This window comes from Nesoenas mayeri (genome assembly GCF_963082525.1).
Source record: "Nesoenas mayeri genome assembly, chromosome: 3".
In the NCBI taxonomy this organism is placed as follows: domain Eukaryota; kingdom Metazoa; phylum Chordata; class Aves; order Columbiformes; family Columbidae; genus Nesoenas; species Nesoenas mayeri.
The window spans coordinates 110,963,554-110,978,276 of NC_137544.1; the positions used below are offsets into that span (position 1 = coordinate 110,963,554).

General features: G+C 43.4%; 1 protein-coding gene across 1 annotated transcript; it reads left to right on the forward strand.

Moving 5' to 3' along the window:
- Positions 1-9,808, forward strand: CHGB (chromogranin B; the record flags this gene model as incomplete). Its single annotated transcript, XM_080342945.1, has 5 exons — positions 1-49; positions 4,068-4,111; positions 5,511-5,604; positions 7,473-9,241; positions 9,725-9,808. 5 exons carry the CDS (start codon positions 1-3, stop codon positions 9,806-9,808), a joined length of 2,040 nt encoding a protein of 679 aa, XP_080199071.1.
- Between the last annotated feature and the right edge of the window lie 4,915 nt (positions 9,809-14,723).

Below are 14,723 nucleotides of genomic sequence, written 5' to 3' on the forward strand. Positions count from 1 at the left end.
ATGGGGCTGCTGGCGCTGCTCGGGCTCCTGGCGGCCGCCGCCCTAGCAGGTGAGCGGGCTGGAGGGCGCGCCCACCCCGAGGGAGAGGTGAAGGAAAAGCCCCACCGGGCGCGGGGTGGTTGGAAGGGGTTTTGCCTCTGAAGAGAGGTGACGCCATGGGTGGGTGTATGACGTCATGCCCGGCCCGCCCTGCGTCACCTCGGATCGCCCCTCCGGCCGCAGCGGTGAGAGGCTGGGAGCGGGGCGGGGGGCTGCCCGGAGCTGCGCCCCGGCTGCTGCCGGGCGAGGGGCCACCGGCCGGGTCCCCCTCACTGTGCGGGGGCTGGTCGGCTGCTCTTCAGTTATTATTTATTAACTGCTCTTCGGTTATTACCCTCCCCAGTGCAGTTTCTTTCCACAAAGGCTTCTCGGTGTAATATTATTTGAGCTGTGCTGCTATGTTTTTGCTATCTAGTTCTTGATACCAGAGAGATGATTGTAAAATAGTGGGTCTGCAACTTTAACTAACAGAAAATGTTTTCGGCATATGGTATTAAATATTAAAGCCAAGCATTGAAATTAAGATTATGCACAACAGGATGAGGTGAGATCATGGCTTTATAGCTGTTTATGCATACTGTATTATTTCTTGGAAGAATTGGTGTCATTCTGGGTTGAGTAATTCAGCTTTAGGTATATTAGAGGTCTCCACGTGGAAGTGCGTCTGGGACATGTACAGAAACTCTATAATGAAGTCTACTCACTTCACGTGCCTTCATTGTAATCAAAGGGGTGGGTGGAGGATGGGAGGAGAGACCCCAACCCAGATAAGCTCACCAGTGCAGACCCTGTGGGGATTTCTTACCAGATTTTTTTTCCTGTTTTTTATGCCATCAAACAGGTCGGGTACCTTTTCACATCCTTTTTGGCTATCTTGCTTTGAAATGCCAGCTATAATCAACTAAGGAGTTTGTTTGGGGCTGGGAATCAGTGAGACACTAGCTTCAAGAACTTTCTAGTGCTCCTTCTGCAAATCAATACGCCAAAGTTTCTGTGATCTTTCCTAGGAAAGGTTTTTGCTGACATTTTGGTGAGTGATGGCACTGCACTGAGTCATTGGCATTTATGAAACAAAGCCATGGGAGGATTTCATCAGGGACCGACCAGAAGATCTGTTCCAATCTCAGATGCAAGCAAAAGTCATGTAAATTTATCCTGCATTTCTCAGCCTTTTTCACGATCTTCCTCAGCTCTCAGCACTTCTGCAAAATCAGATAATCTGATGGTAACTGCCTGCGTAGATTTGCTTCAGGAGAGGAAAGCAGGCCCAAGGTGTTGCTTTACTTTGTGGGTCTGTGGTCTATTTCGTCTGCATGGGCAGGGGAAGGGTGTGTGCTCTGACCTTGTTTCTGCTGTGAAACCCTGCAGTTGTGCCATCTGCTGTGGCCCCACAAGCCCCGTGGATGGGTGCCCTGCAGCCCCACGCTGGTGCTGGGGCAATGGTTTCACCCCTCCAGAACACACGTGGAGAGGAAGGCAGAGGTGTTGGCCAGCATCTCCAGCTGGCAGGTGGCCCTGTGGGAGCTCTTGCCAGCAGGCACAGGCTGGCCCTGCCAGCACCATTGCAAAGTGGGGCATGCTGGCTCCCCACAGGCTTCCCATCTTGGCTCTGGCAAAGCAGATGCCTCAATATGTTATTTCAGGCTCTGCAGTGGATTGAATATTCATTTTGTTCCTCTGGGCAGGTTAATATGACGTGTCCAATAACACTGCTTCTTCTGACATTGTTATGATAGCCTAATGCTTCCTCTTTTTCTCTGCATGTCAGCTTTCATCATTAACCAAGCACTTCCTTAATAATCGTTAATCTCTCTGTAAATCTCCTTGGAGAGATGGGAGCTTTGGAATGACAGGGCAGGGGTGGTCAGTACAACCTGACTTTGTATTTCCTCACCAGCAACACAGCGCTTGAGAAGCAGACTGAAGCTGGCACCTCTAATAGCAAAAGACATTCAGAGGTTTGTTCTGTGCTTTATTACATCAACTGGGTGCAACTCACAGGAGATGTGCTGTGGCAATATCACTAAAAGGACAAAACCAGATGTTTGCCTTTGGGCTGGGGGACCATAGGAGCCTCATCAAGAAGAGCCAGCAAAGCAGTTTGTCACCTCTGCTTGTGTGTAAGTGGTGACTGTGACTTGCTCATGCCCTAAGAGCAGTGTCTCCAACCCCTGTGGGACTGGAGAATGCCCTTTTAGTGGATAACGCTTTTTTTATTAGAAGAACCTATGCTGCCAGTCTCCTGTCCCTGCCTGTCCATACATCCTTACCCTCCGTGCTCTGGTGGAGGATGCAGGCAGGTTAGACTGCAGCGACATCAACACTGTGCAGTGTGGTAGTTATTTGCATACTAAGTTAGTAAATAAAGGGAACTGAAGCCTGGCTCAGTCAGCACTGAATGCAGAAGATGGGGGAGTGAGTTGGCTGTGTATAGCACCATCTCCCCCGTACACCACCTGGCACTCTGGGGAAATGATGGGATAGGGATATGGTGCTATTTTAGGGGAATTCCTTCTGTGCTATCCCTGTGTGGGTTCCCTTCTCTGATCACAGTTGTATGTGCAGAGAAGAGACGGGGCTGGAGAAGCACATTCCTGCATATGTGTTTGGGGGAGCAAAAATAGAGGACGGTAGAAATATTGAGAGTATTATTGTATTGTGTTCAGTTATTACACACAGAGCCACCGCTGAAGATGTCTGCTTCTCTGCAGACACAGAAAATAAAGGTCTTGCTGCTTCCAAAAGCACAAGGCTATGCACTCCTGTCCACTTTGAAGGAAACTTCTTTGGGGCAGTGTTAGTTTTCCTGATGCTATAAGGTAAACTGACCCACTTCATCTCCATCATCTGCTCTGTGTTCATCTGGTCCAGAAGATCTCTCGCTGTCCCAACTGAGCAGCATTGCAGAGAGGGTGGTAGGTGTATGTGAGGCTGTCCTGACTTGTGTAAGGACTTCAGAACTGCACTCCAAGCTATACATTTCTGTACTGTGATTATGTACCACGCAGTAAGGCTGTGAAGCTGTGATACAATAAACCTTGCTTCTCTGTACCTGTGTGTGGCTGGCAGACTTGCTTGACCTCATTTCTGCGAATCTCAAGGTGGATGACAACATAGTTTATTAATATGCACAGCAGACAAATTCATTAACCAGCTGGAGACCTATCGCAACAGTGGTGGCAAAATAAAGCAGCACGGTGGATTCATTTGCAAAAGCTTCTTTCCAAGAGTAAATACCTTGGACCAGGTGCAGTAGGTCTGGTGGAAGGAGGTGTTACTTACCGCACGGGTCCTCAGGACAGACAGAGACAGGTTGTGCCACTTCCTTCCAGAGCTGTGTTTTCCACTGGGATTTTATTATTTTTTTTACTCATTTATTGGAGTGATAATGGACCACTCAGTGAATGGAAGTTTTCCTGTCTCTTCTGCCTCCATCCTTCCCTTCAGGACCTGCCTCCTATACAAATGAGATAGGATCTCTCCAGTAGGACTGGGACAGTGGTTGCTTTAAAGCTTTGAAGAATGGTCTCTTGTTGGGGAGGGGGGGCCACCCAGAGCCCCTTGCAGAAGCCAAAAGATTCTTGGGGAGCAAACAATCCTTGCTTGTTTCCTGTTTGATGTTTTGTTTGGTTTTTTTTTTGTTTGTTTTTTAAATTTGGGGGGGGGGGGTGGGGGGGTGGGGGTGTTTTTTGTTTTGGTTTATTTTTATCACCAAACAGGTACAACAACATAAAGACCTGACTTGCAATAAAGCTCCCATATTGGAAGTTAAGCATTGCTTTCTGATTTTGGATGTGTTTTCTTCTTTTGTTAGAAAGGTCAACATGCCTCTTCTCTCATGCTAGGCTGCAACTTTACATTGCTTTTCCATCTTGAATAAAAAAAGATGTAATGCAAAATGCGTGTGGTTTACTGACCTGCCAGCCCAGAACTCAAGCCATCTCATCAGCCCAGTTTGACTGAGGATTCCTGTTGGTGATGCTTGTTGCCAGGGTTAATGAGTCTGTAATAACTGTTTTTTCTTCTAGGTGTCAGCGCAGTTCCAGTGGAAATAGACCATGTTGAAGAAATGGTGAGTTGATGTATATCGAAACGAATTTCAGAAAATATCAGTCACATGCTCTCCATATTTTGTGTTTAAACTCTCAGGGTAATGTGTTGGGTTTTTTTTTTCCTAAGGGCGAACTCTTAAGAGATCATATCAGTCACGTGGAAATCAGAGTCCCTTTAGTTGTCGGAAGATACCTGCATGCACTTTGGTGCATTTGATGAAAATGGAAGCTGGCTGCTTGTGCCAGCATGGTACTTATTAAACTCTGTTTGACAGCTGTCTGAAAAATTATCTGAAATATTATTTGATAACACATGTTGTTGGAGCCTAAAAAGTGAGACAGCAAATTTGAAAATGGATTAAATATCTGCAGTTGCTATGTAATGGACTCTCTAATGCAGTACTCTCATCTCCTACTTTGGAAAGAGATTCTTAACCTGTTTGATTAAACAAATGTCAATAGCTGTTCTCAGCACCTGTAAGCTGACATCAGACCATCTTCACTGGTTGACAGTGTGATCATTTAAATTAATTAACATCTAGTAATAACTAAAAACAGTTGAAGACAAATGGCCATATGAATATTTTGTCTCCTCCCATCCAGCCACCCACATCATCAGGTGTATGAGGGTCTCAGGGTGACAATATGAGTGCTCACCCACAAACAGCAACTTCAACACCTGAAGATCCTTTTGCATGAGTTGGCACTGAAGTCCTGCTTTGGGTGATTAGCGTTAGAGGGGGTTGTGTGACTTTCCTAAATCGCTTTATTTCCAGTGCTTCCAGAAGACTGTCCTGTTGGATGTTAAGTGCTAAGAGAGGCAGAGCTTACAGCACACACGTATGAAAAAGCATGGAGCCTATCGTTTACAGAGGTGGTTTTGGTTCATTGGAGATCCAAGCAATACTTGTAGTAACACCTTTGTAGAACCCTCATTTGGGCAGATATAGGGTTTGATCCTCATCTTTTGAACATAGAATCATAAGGTTATTTAGATTGGAAAGGACCTTTAAGATGATTGACTTGCTGTTAACCTAAGACTGTCAAGTCCACCTCTAAACTGTTGGTTTTGGTTTCTTTGTTTGTTTGTAGGATGCTGTTACCATACGTTGTTTGACTCTCCTTTGTCCTGACAAGGGTGTTAAATATTTAAAAATGTACAAAAGGAGCCTGTTACCTCTGCAAACAAAAGGGGAGATAAAAAGAGCTAATGACTATTTTCTCTTACTGGCATGGGAGTGAGGAGTGAAGCACTTGTTGCCCAAATGCACAGGAAGTTGTGGTAGAGCTGGGGGTTACTCAAAACTCAAATATTAGGCTGAACTCTAATCGTAAACTAGCCTTCCTCACTAACTGAGTCAGAGGTAGGATTTTCGTTTTTGCTATGATGATTTTTTTCTGCTATTTTGTTTCTTCTAGGTAACACGGTGCATAGTGGAAGTTCTGTCTAATGCTCTATCTAAGCCAAATGCACCACCGATTAATCCTGAATGCAAAGAAATCCTGAAGAAGAGTAAGTACAACATTATCTGAACTTGTGAAAGGAATTTGGTAGATGGATTATCTGTTGTGTTGGAGCTGGCGAGCTGTTATTTCAGCCCCTGTGAATCTGGTGCCTCCAAATTTCAGTGCCAGAATTCGTATTTCACAGAATCACAGAATGGTTAGGGTTGGAGTGGACCTCTGGAGATCATCTAGTGTATCCCACCTGCTAAAACAGGTTCACCAGAGCAGATTGCACAGGACTGCATCCAGAGAAGGAGACTCCACAGCCTCTCTGGGCAGCCTGTTCCAGTGCTCAGTCACCCTCACGGTGAAGAAGTTTCTCCCCATGTTTACATGGAACCTCTTATGCTTCAGTCAATACCCATTGCCCCTCATCCTGTCGTTGGGTAACACTGAAAAGAGTCTGGTCCCATCCTCTTGACATATTGACATATCCCCTTGAGATATTTATAAGCATAAATAAGACCACTCTTAGCCTTTTTTTCTCCAGGCTGAACAGACCCAGCTCTCTGTCTTTCCTCATAAGAAAGATGATCCAGACCACTCATCATCTCTGTAGCCCTCTGCTGGTCTCTCTCTAGTAATTCCTTGTCCTTCTTAAACTGGGGAGCCCAGAACTGGCCTCAGTACTGCAAATGGGGCTTCACCAGGGCAGGGTAGAGGGGGAGGATAAATAACCTCCCTTGACCTGCTGGTCACACTTCCTAGCACACCCCAGGTACCATTTGCCATCTTGGCCACAAGAGCACATTGCTGGCTCATGGTCAGCCTGTTGTTGATGCTGTGCCAAACTGAAGAATGCATCTTTCTTTTCTGTGCAGTTATATTTATCTAATTAGAGAACAATAAAAAGGCTCTTGAACTTACGTGCCAGCAAGAAGTAATAATGAAACCCATCTGTCTCCTGCTCATTTATAGAGGAAGAAACACAGCCCTAATACAGTTCTCAGAAGAGGGTGGGTTTTGGGATTTGGGAATACATGTGTCTAACTCAGCCTTAAATTTCTAGGAGATGCCCTCAGGCATCACGCTTGGTGTTAATTTCAGAGAAAAAGTATATATTTACTATGTTTTGGAAAATTAAAAAAAACCCAACAACCTGCTTGCTGGAAAGAGAGGGTAAGGACTGTATTTTTTCCATTACACAGATATTCTCCAAGAATGTGAGATGAGAGGCTTTTCAGAAATAATGAGCTATTTTTAAACCTGTGCAGCTATTTAATGAAAACTTTTAGGATATGTGATCTATTTCTGATGTTACTCAGACACAAGTGAAGCAGAAATATCTTCACAGAAATATACTGTTACCATTGTGACCAGAGTCAGACTTTCATTTAGCATTTTGGAAGTAGTGGCAGGAGGATGATTTGATTAAATATAAATGTTGCAAAGTAATGGATTTCTTTTTTTTTTTTTTCAGTCAATTTAGAACTTTTAAAATTTGATTTAAGCCCCGGATATTTTCAAATAGATGAAATAAATTGTTGTCTTTTTTGTGAATAAGCGTAAGTAATGGGTAAGGCCTGACATTCAAAACACTGAACAACTCCAGATCCCATTGATTTTTTTTTTTTTTAATGGGAATGAGAGTTAATTTATTTTAATACTACAATCACAGACAAAGAAAAAAGCCAAAGAGGAAAATTTATTCTGAAAATTTCAATGGAACTTTTAAAATGCCTAATTAAAAAAAAATATTTTTTTTTCTAGGCAACATGCAAAACATTAGAAAATAACAAATTTTAAAAGCAGAATTAAAAACTGAATACTGTCCAAATCTTCTTGCTACTTTGGGAAGCCAGTTTTGTATTTAAACTGAAATAACACTTCAGCGGAGAGGGGGATTACTTCATTATGCTGCTTTTCTTATTGTAGGTGGTAGAAACGACAGAGAGAGAAGCGAAAACAGCCAGCCTGAAATGAGGCATTTGAAAAACCCAGTAGAAATGGAAAAGCATCATAGCGGGAGCGTGGAGAAAGAACAAAGTCAGGCAGAAGAAGAATCTAAAATGTATGTGAAAGGAAGTGATGAGGAGAAACTTGCTCATGAAGAAGGTAAAAGCAAGGAAGAGGAGGATGGGCACCACACACCTGTTCAAGAAGAGAGACTTCACACAGAAGAAAAGAAACACTATCAGGAAATCAGAAGAGAGGAGGAAAAGAACTACCACAGTGAAGAAGAAAGCAAAGAGAGCGAGCGCCATGACGAAGATGTAGAGCATGCTTTTCTCAACAAGAAGTCCCACTCTGGAGGCGCAAGCACAGAGGAGTTCCCTGATGGGAATGACCAGCACCCCGTGGGCCGCTGGCATTCAGAGGAGGGAATGCAGAGCCCTTACAAGACAGTTCAGGGAGGTGAAGAGGGAGAGGCAGAGGAAGAAAGAAGTGAAAAATACCATCATGAGTCTAAGGAACATGATTTCTCCCATCAGGAAGAGCATGAAGAATCTGATGAGAGTGAAGAAACAGAGGAGGAGAAGCAGCCCTACAAACCCAAACGCTATCATGGGAGGCATAGAATGGGTGACTCCTCAGAAGAGAAGAGGGGCCATGGTGGGGAGAAAGAGGAACTAGCTGATGAATCGGACACAGAGGAGACCCATCTCTGGGATAAAAGGAACCATCATCAGGAACATCATGAAGAGTCTGAGCAGCAGCGTGAGGAGAAGAGTGGTTATCGTGGGAGGCATGGGTCTGAAGAGGTGGAGGAGAAGAGGCATACAGACTGGGGAAGTGAGGCGTACAGAGAAAGGTGGCAGCAGAATGAGGAGAGCAGTGAAGAAAACAAGAGGCATCACCACAGTGAAGAAAGTAATGAGAAATGGCATGTGGAGAGGAGACACCATGATGGATCACATGAAGCAAAGAGGCACCATTCTGAGGGAAGGGCATATCTTGGAGACGGAAGCGAGGAAGAAGAGCTGGACAGATTTCTCAGCAAGGAGAAGCAGTACCGTGCTGGAGGGAAGTACCGCTTGTGGGATGATGAGGATGAAGGGCTGGAGAAAGCGTACACTCGAGAGCGCAGCGGGCAGGCCAGAAGACACTACAGCACTGAGGACAGTGTGGAGCAGCAGCACTACCCTGGCGACAGTGAAGAGGAGGAGGAAGAGGTAGAAAGGAAGCATCACAGCAGTGATCAGATGGAAAATGAAGAGGAGGCCATGGAGGAGGGAAGATTCACAGAGAGGGAAGAGTACAGAAGCCGTCTCCCTGCTGAGAATGAGAAGAGAACCCCAGCATCCTACAGCTCCTTCTACCCGCTGCTGTGGTGGAAAAGCCAGCGCTTTGAGAAAAGGGACAGCGCAGGAGAGCAGCTTCTGGACAGCAAAGAGGGAGGAAGGCCCACCTTGAATGAGAAGAGTCTTTTCCCTGAATATAATGACTATGACTGGTGGAAGAAGAAGCGAATCCTGAATGCTTTAAACCAGGGACGCACTGAGAAGAGGAATCTTGGCAAAATGAACAGATATGATATGAAGAGGCAATCCAACAAGATGGATCAACTAGCACAACTTCTGAATTACAGGAAGAAGTCAGCTGAGTTCCCGGAGTTGTACAATTCTGGAGAAGACGTGAAAAAACATCACGTAATCAGGAATGACAGAGGAAGTCTGAGCCAGAGGCCTCTGACAGAAGAGGAGGTAAGTGTACAGGTGTTTCTTGGGAAAGGTGGGGGAAGCTGAATTTACTTGTGTGTTTCTAAATCCATTCCCAGGGCAGCTGGTGAACTGTGCATGGAAAAACACAAACAAGGTTAAGTCACACTGAGAGCCAGATCTTCAGTGCGTGCTGCTGGGGTGGCAGCTGCAGGATAGTGAGAGGTCACTGATATATAATGGTGGTTTGAAGGAGGAAAAAAAATCAAGCTTTTGTTAGGGCCAGCTCTCAGAATGAGTATTTGATACTTTCCCCAGCCCTAATTCAGTTAAAAGCAGGAAATTTCACAAATCTCCCAAGTCTGTACTGCAGTGCTATTGACAACCTCCACCCCAGCAAGCTGCCCAGGGACAAGTAAGTAGCAGGAGATATTTGCCTCAGAAACTGGTTGTGTCTCTCACTGTCATGGAACAAACCATGTGCCAATGTTATTGTTTCATGTAGAGTGCTGGTTTATTTTTTCACAGGAAAAAGAACTGGAAAACCTGGCAGCTATGGATTTGGAGCTACAGAAAATAGCTGAAAAGTTTAATGAGAACAGGAGAGGCTGAAGATTATCTGCTTTGGCGTTTCAAAGCTTGATGTAGCTGTTCTCACAATACGTGTATTTTGTGGTAAATTTACTGCCACTGGATTGTTGTTTGGAAATACTATTTACTGTCCACTATAGTGTAGTGATTTATATAGCTGAAAATGTCTTTAATTTGCTAATATGCTATCTGAATAGCATGAATTTTAGTAATACAACCTTTCATGCAAGGCAGATATTTTTAATATGCTTGTGAAAGTAATTGTGGTAGTGTTCTTCAGAAATATATTTGTCTGAGTTTGAAATAATAAAAACCATTGATCTTGGACCAAACTTTCTCCTTGCTTATTTAATTGATTGTGTTATAGACACAATGGGATAGACAAAATGTTGACTTGTGGTTCACCAATATTTTTTAGAAGTTACAGGGAGCCTATATGTGCTTTGTATTTGGCAGTTAGCAAGAGCACAAGAGGTAAGAAGGAATGCTGATTGGTTTGCTCCAGTAAGTCAGAAACATCCCATTAATTATTTAGCTCTGGAAACCAGTCATTAAAGCAGCAAAGAGCTTGCAACACCAAATGGATGCTTGTTAATTTGAAAAGCACGTGGTGCTTCCAAATCAATGCAGTACATTGTGGATGGGTTCTGCTGCTTACTCAGACTAAGCAGTCCCATTAATTTAATCACCCACTGTTCTTTGTGCGTCCTGCAGGTTGTGGTGAGCAGTGTCAGAGCCCCTGTGCTGTGCTGGAGCGTGGCTTATGTTGCGTGAGGCAAGTTTCTCAGCAGCCAGTGAGCTGGGGGAAGGCTGGGGTGTCTGTAATAAACTGGATAATGTCCTGTGGAGAATGACTGAGTAGTGTGCTGAAGGAGCCATTTCAAAGTCCTGTGGAGCCATGACAACTACAATGCAGTAAAATAAATTATTCCATAATTAGTTTAAATTACTCCAAATATCTGGGGTTTGATTTAATTTGACTTATCCAAATGTGGTTGGTTGGTTGGTTTGTTTGTTTGTTACATTCTTTCTGCTGTGACAATGTTTTCAATTGCTTATGCAACACCACACACAGGAGAGAGAGGTGCTATACGAAGAATTCAGCCAAGTCACATTATCAGTAAATGTACAGTATCTATCATCCCAGCTTAACCCATTTAATCCACCTGCTCATTAAAACACAGACTCTCCAATTAACTGTAAGCCAATATGAAGTGAAAATACTTGATGAGATACTGATCCTATGTGAGCATGTCTATGCTGAGGGAGTTTGGTAACACCACTTGAGTGTCCTATCAGTTTCGTTGAAATATATGAAGATTAAATGCTGTCTCAGAGAAGTAGGCAGAATTTTGACTTTGGTGGGACTGTGGTTTCACCAGACTTTTCCAGCAATGGTAAGGAAGTAACCTGGAGTGTGCTGGGTCCTCTGAGGTAGGGTTAATTTCCACAGGTGGGATGACACAACCAGGACAGCTGACCCAAAACTAGCCAAAGGGGTATTTGATACCATATCAGGTCATACTCAGTTATAAAAGGAGGGCTGACGGGGGTGGACTGTCTCTTGATACACAGAGTGAGGCAGTTGGGTATGTTCTGGTTTGGAGCTATTGTGTTTTGGGTGTGAGCTGCTGTGAGGGGCACAGAGAGGTTTTGGCAGAGGCTGCAGTTGGGAATCCACTTGCTGCTTCAGAGGAGACAAGCTGCAGTGTTGTGATTGCCACGTGGTGAGAGATTGCACTGTGCATCCATAACTTTGTATATTCTTTCATTGTTATTTGTGGGGTTTTTTTTGTTGCAGTTTTCTTTTTCCCTGTTCTGATTAACTATTGTTATCCCAACCCACAAGTTTTGGCATGTTTCCTGGTTCTCCTCCCCATCCCACCAGGGCAGGCGAGCGGCGATGGGGCAGCGTGTGGCTTTAGTTGCCAGCTCGGCAAGGAGCTGTGACATCCAGCTGTAGAAATCATTTCTGGTTTTTTGCATCTACAAATTCTGAGACTCTCTCCCATTTAAAATGTACCATACTGTACAATAAGCATTGCAGCATGGTACTTTTTTTTTCCCTCGGTAGGAGAAAAAGTGTGTCTGTGCTTATGTAAGCCCTCCATGGCGTCCCAGAGCTTCATGACAGCCCTTTGCTCTGTCGTCTTCCTGTGTTCTGTTTGCATGGCTTTGCATTGCTGATGCCACAAGCAGAGAGCCCAGTCACTGTTTTGACTGCTCCTGCCTGTTCCATTTTTATCTACACATTCACATTGCCTGTGCAAGATTTTTTATGGGTAACACTAGATCTTATTTCTAAACAGCCAATACAATTTACATTAATTTGCATTGTTTAAAGACAAATTGCCTGCTTTTGGGCATTGAAGCCAGGTGGTACAATTTCAAAGAAGCATTGCTGTATAGGATGTGTAATCTTGTTCCAGAAAAAAAATCCAATGATGCAGAAATGGTGGTTTTGGCTTCTGAAAAAGTGTTATCTAGCTTCTGGCTCATGGTAGATTCAGTTTCAGTAAAACACAGGAATGGAAATCTTGGTAACTATGTATTCTAATCTGCTGTTTTCAGCAAATTTGCATAGTGGGGGCAGCTGTGTGTTCTGCTTTGTTACAAAAGATTAGAATAAAACCAGATACCAAATCACTGTAAGTGCAGCAATGCCTTCATCAGACCAGGCCCTGGCCTTGCCAAATGTCCACAGCGCTGTTACCACAGCAGGGGCTTGAGCACCACAGGCACTGCTGAGCTGGGGAAGGCTGAAGTTCCTCTGAGGTGTAAACAGCACTTGGATCGCCCTTGTAACCATCACAGAGCTGATGTCAAGCCTGGGTGAGCACTTGAGGAGGTGCAGACACACACAATGCGCACGTTTCCAGGCCGCTAAGCAGGTACTGGTGGAAACGGCCCATTTTAAGCTGTAGGTGAGGGTTTTTTTAAAGTGCTTACATATTAAAAAATTTTTAAAAATCATTTGAAGGCAGCCACAGTTCAGCTAAGGGGACCGTAACCACAGCTGAGGTAGGTCTGGGGAGCACTTGCGCTGTGACACGATGTGCCACCCCAGTGACAGCCCTTCATCCAGCGTGGTGGAAGGTGGCTTCTCAGACTGCCCGGCTCTGCTTTTTCAAAAAATAAAGGGGCTTCTGCAGAACTCAGTGGTCTAAATGTTCATCCTGCTTTACAGAACCCAGTGCTTGTTTAATATCCGCTACCTTTCCCCATTCCTTATCTACACATCATTGACCAAAATTAAATTACACCCATTTGTTAAGTTTTATAGCTCTGAAGATAAAAGTCCTTGGCTCTTTTTTGACGGTCTAGTGATTTTCAGGTTCCTGAGCTATGCTTTATGGAGACTAAATGCAGGCAGGCACATAGTGCCTGCCTTTTCCCTCATCCTCCCTTAGTCCTGGAGATGCTTTCCATCAGTTATTTTCAGTTTATGTTAAAATCTTGCAGGGTGCACTCTCTTCTCATTTGTTCTGTTTTCCCTAATTTCTTATTTGTAAAATTGGAAAGGCTCCCTCGAGTTAATAACTTGTATTCCAACAATGCTTCTCTCACTGTAGTCTTTTAGGTTTATTTGTTTCAATTAAAATAAGAAGTGATACATCGAGATGTGCTCTTCTACTATTACATATAGAATATGTTCATCAAGTTGAAACATCAGTAATTTTAAATATTTTACATAAATTATTCTTGTTACCTTTCATTGCTAAAAGCATTATGGTAGATTTAAAAATTGGGGCACAGGATTCAGAACTGAGAGCATTTGTGTTAATGCTAGTGAAACAAAGCCAGCTTGGCTTTGATCTAAAGTAATTTTTCAGGTGTTCCAATATTGTTTATTTCTCAAAATTGATATTTTTATTCTACATCAGATTTTTTTTCTCAGCTCATTATTTTTATCATATTATATATGATAAGTAGGATTGAAAATGTATGTTGGTTGCTTCACCTAACTTTTACTGTGTAAGTTTTTATATCTTTGTAGTGCTATGACAGCCACATACCTGCTCAATGAAAGTGGCAGAGCAGTACCTGAAAACTGAAGAAAAAGAGACTTAGTTTTTATCTCCTGGCTTACACTCATTTCATAATTTTCTTGCCTTTCCCCAGCTTCTAGGCTCCTATCTATTGCTCTGATCTAGGTTGTCTCAGACTTTCATTACATTCTGGGCACTGGCTGCTTTCAAAGTCTCAGTTTACTATATGCCCACACATGCATACTGAAGGTAAAGGAAAACTTATCTTCCCCCCGTTTCCTCACAAATTCTTGAAGGAAGCTGAGAAATCAAAAATTTTTTTTTTAAAAAAAGAGGACACAAACTTAGTAAAAAACAGGTATCACATCTCTATTCCCTACATGTGATCTGCAACACTCATACTGTACAGAAAGGTGAGAGGGGCAAAAGATATTTTTCAGATCCACATGGTTGGTGAAACACAGAGGAGATGGTGAAACTTGCAGTCGCTCCTGTTACAGCTTTTTCACGTAAATAAGAGAAGAAAAGCTTTCCAGAAAAACAGAAAAAAAAAAAAAAGAGATGGGCCAGAGTTAGTCAAAAACTTCAAGATATACTGTTCATCTAAGAGAAATGCTTCTTTAAACAAAATGTAACACCTGCTTTGTTTTAAGCTAGTGGTGTCCTAGAAGAGCATTACTCTTATCAATATACAGAATTTTAAAGCTGATCGCTTGATCCCAAAGCTCCAGAGTCCCACTGATGAGTAAGTTCAAGAACAGAAGCCAAGTCCTGCTGGCTCTGTGAGCTCCCATATGGGCCTACAGCTGCCCACTGCGGGTTTGCTGGGGTGCAGCCAAGGGTGTTCTCTGCTATACCTTTTTATTTCCAAAGAGAGGGAAAAGTAAGAAGGAGGAAGTAAATCTCCTTAGGAAAAACATCCCACAGTTTAATTGAAATGGCAAATG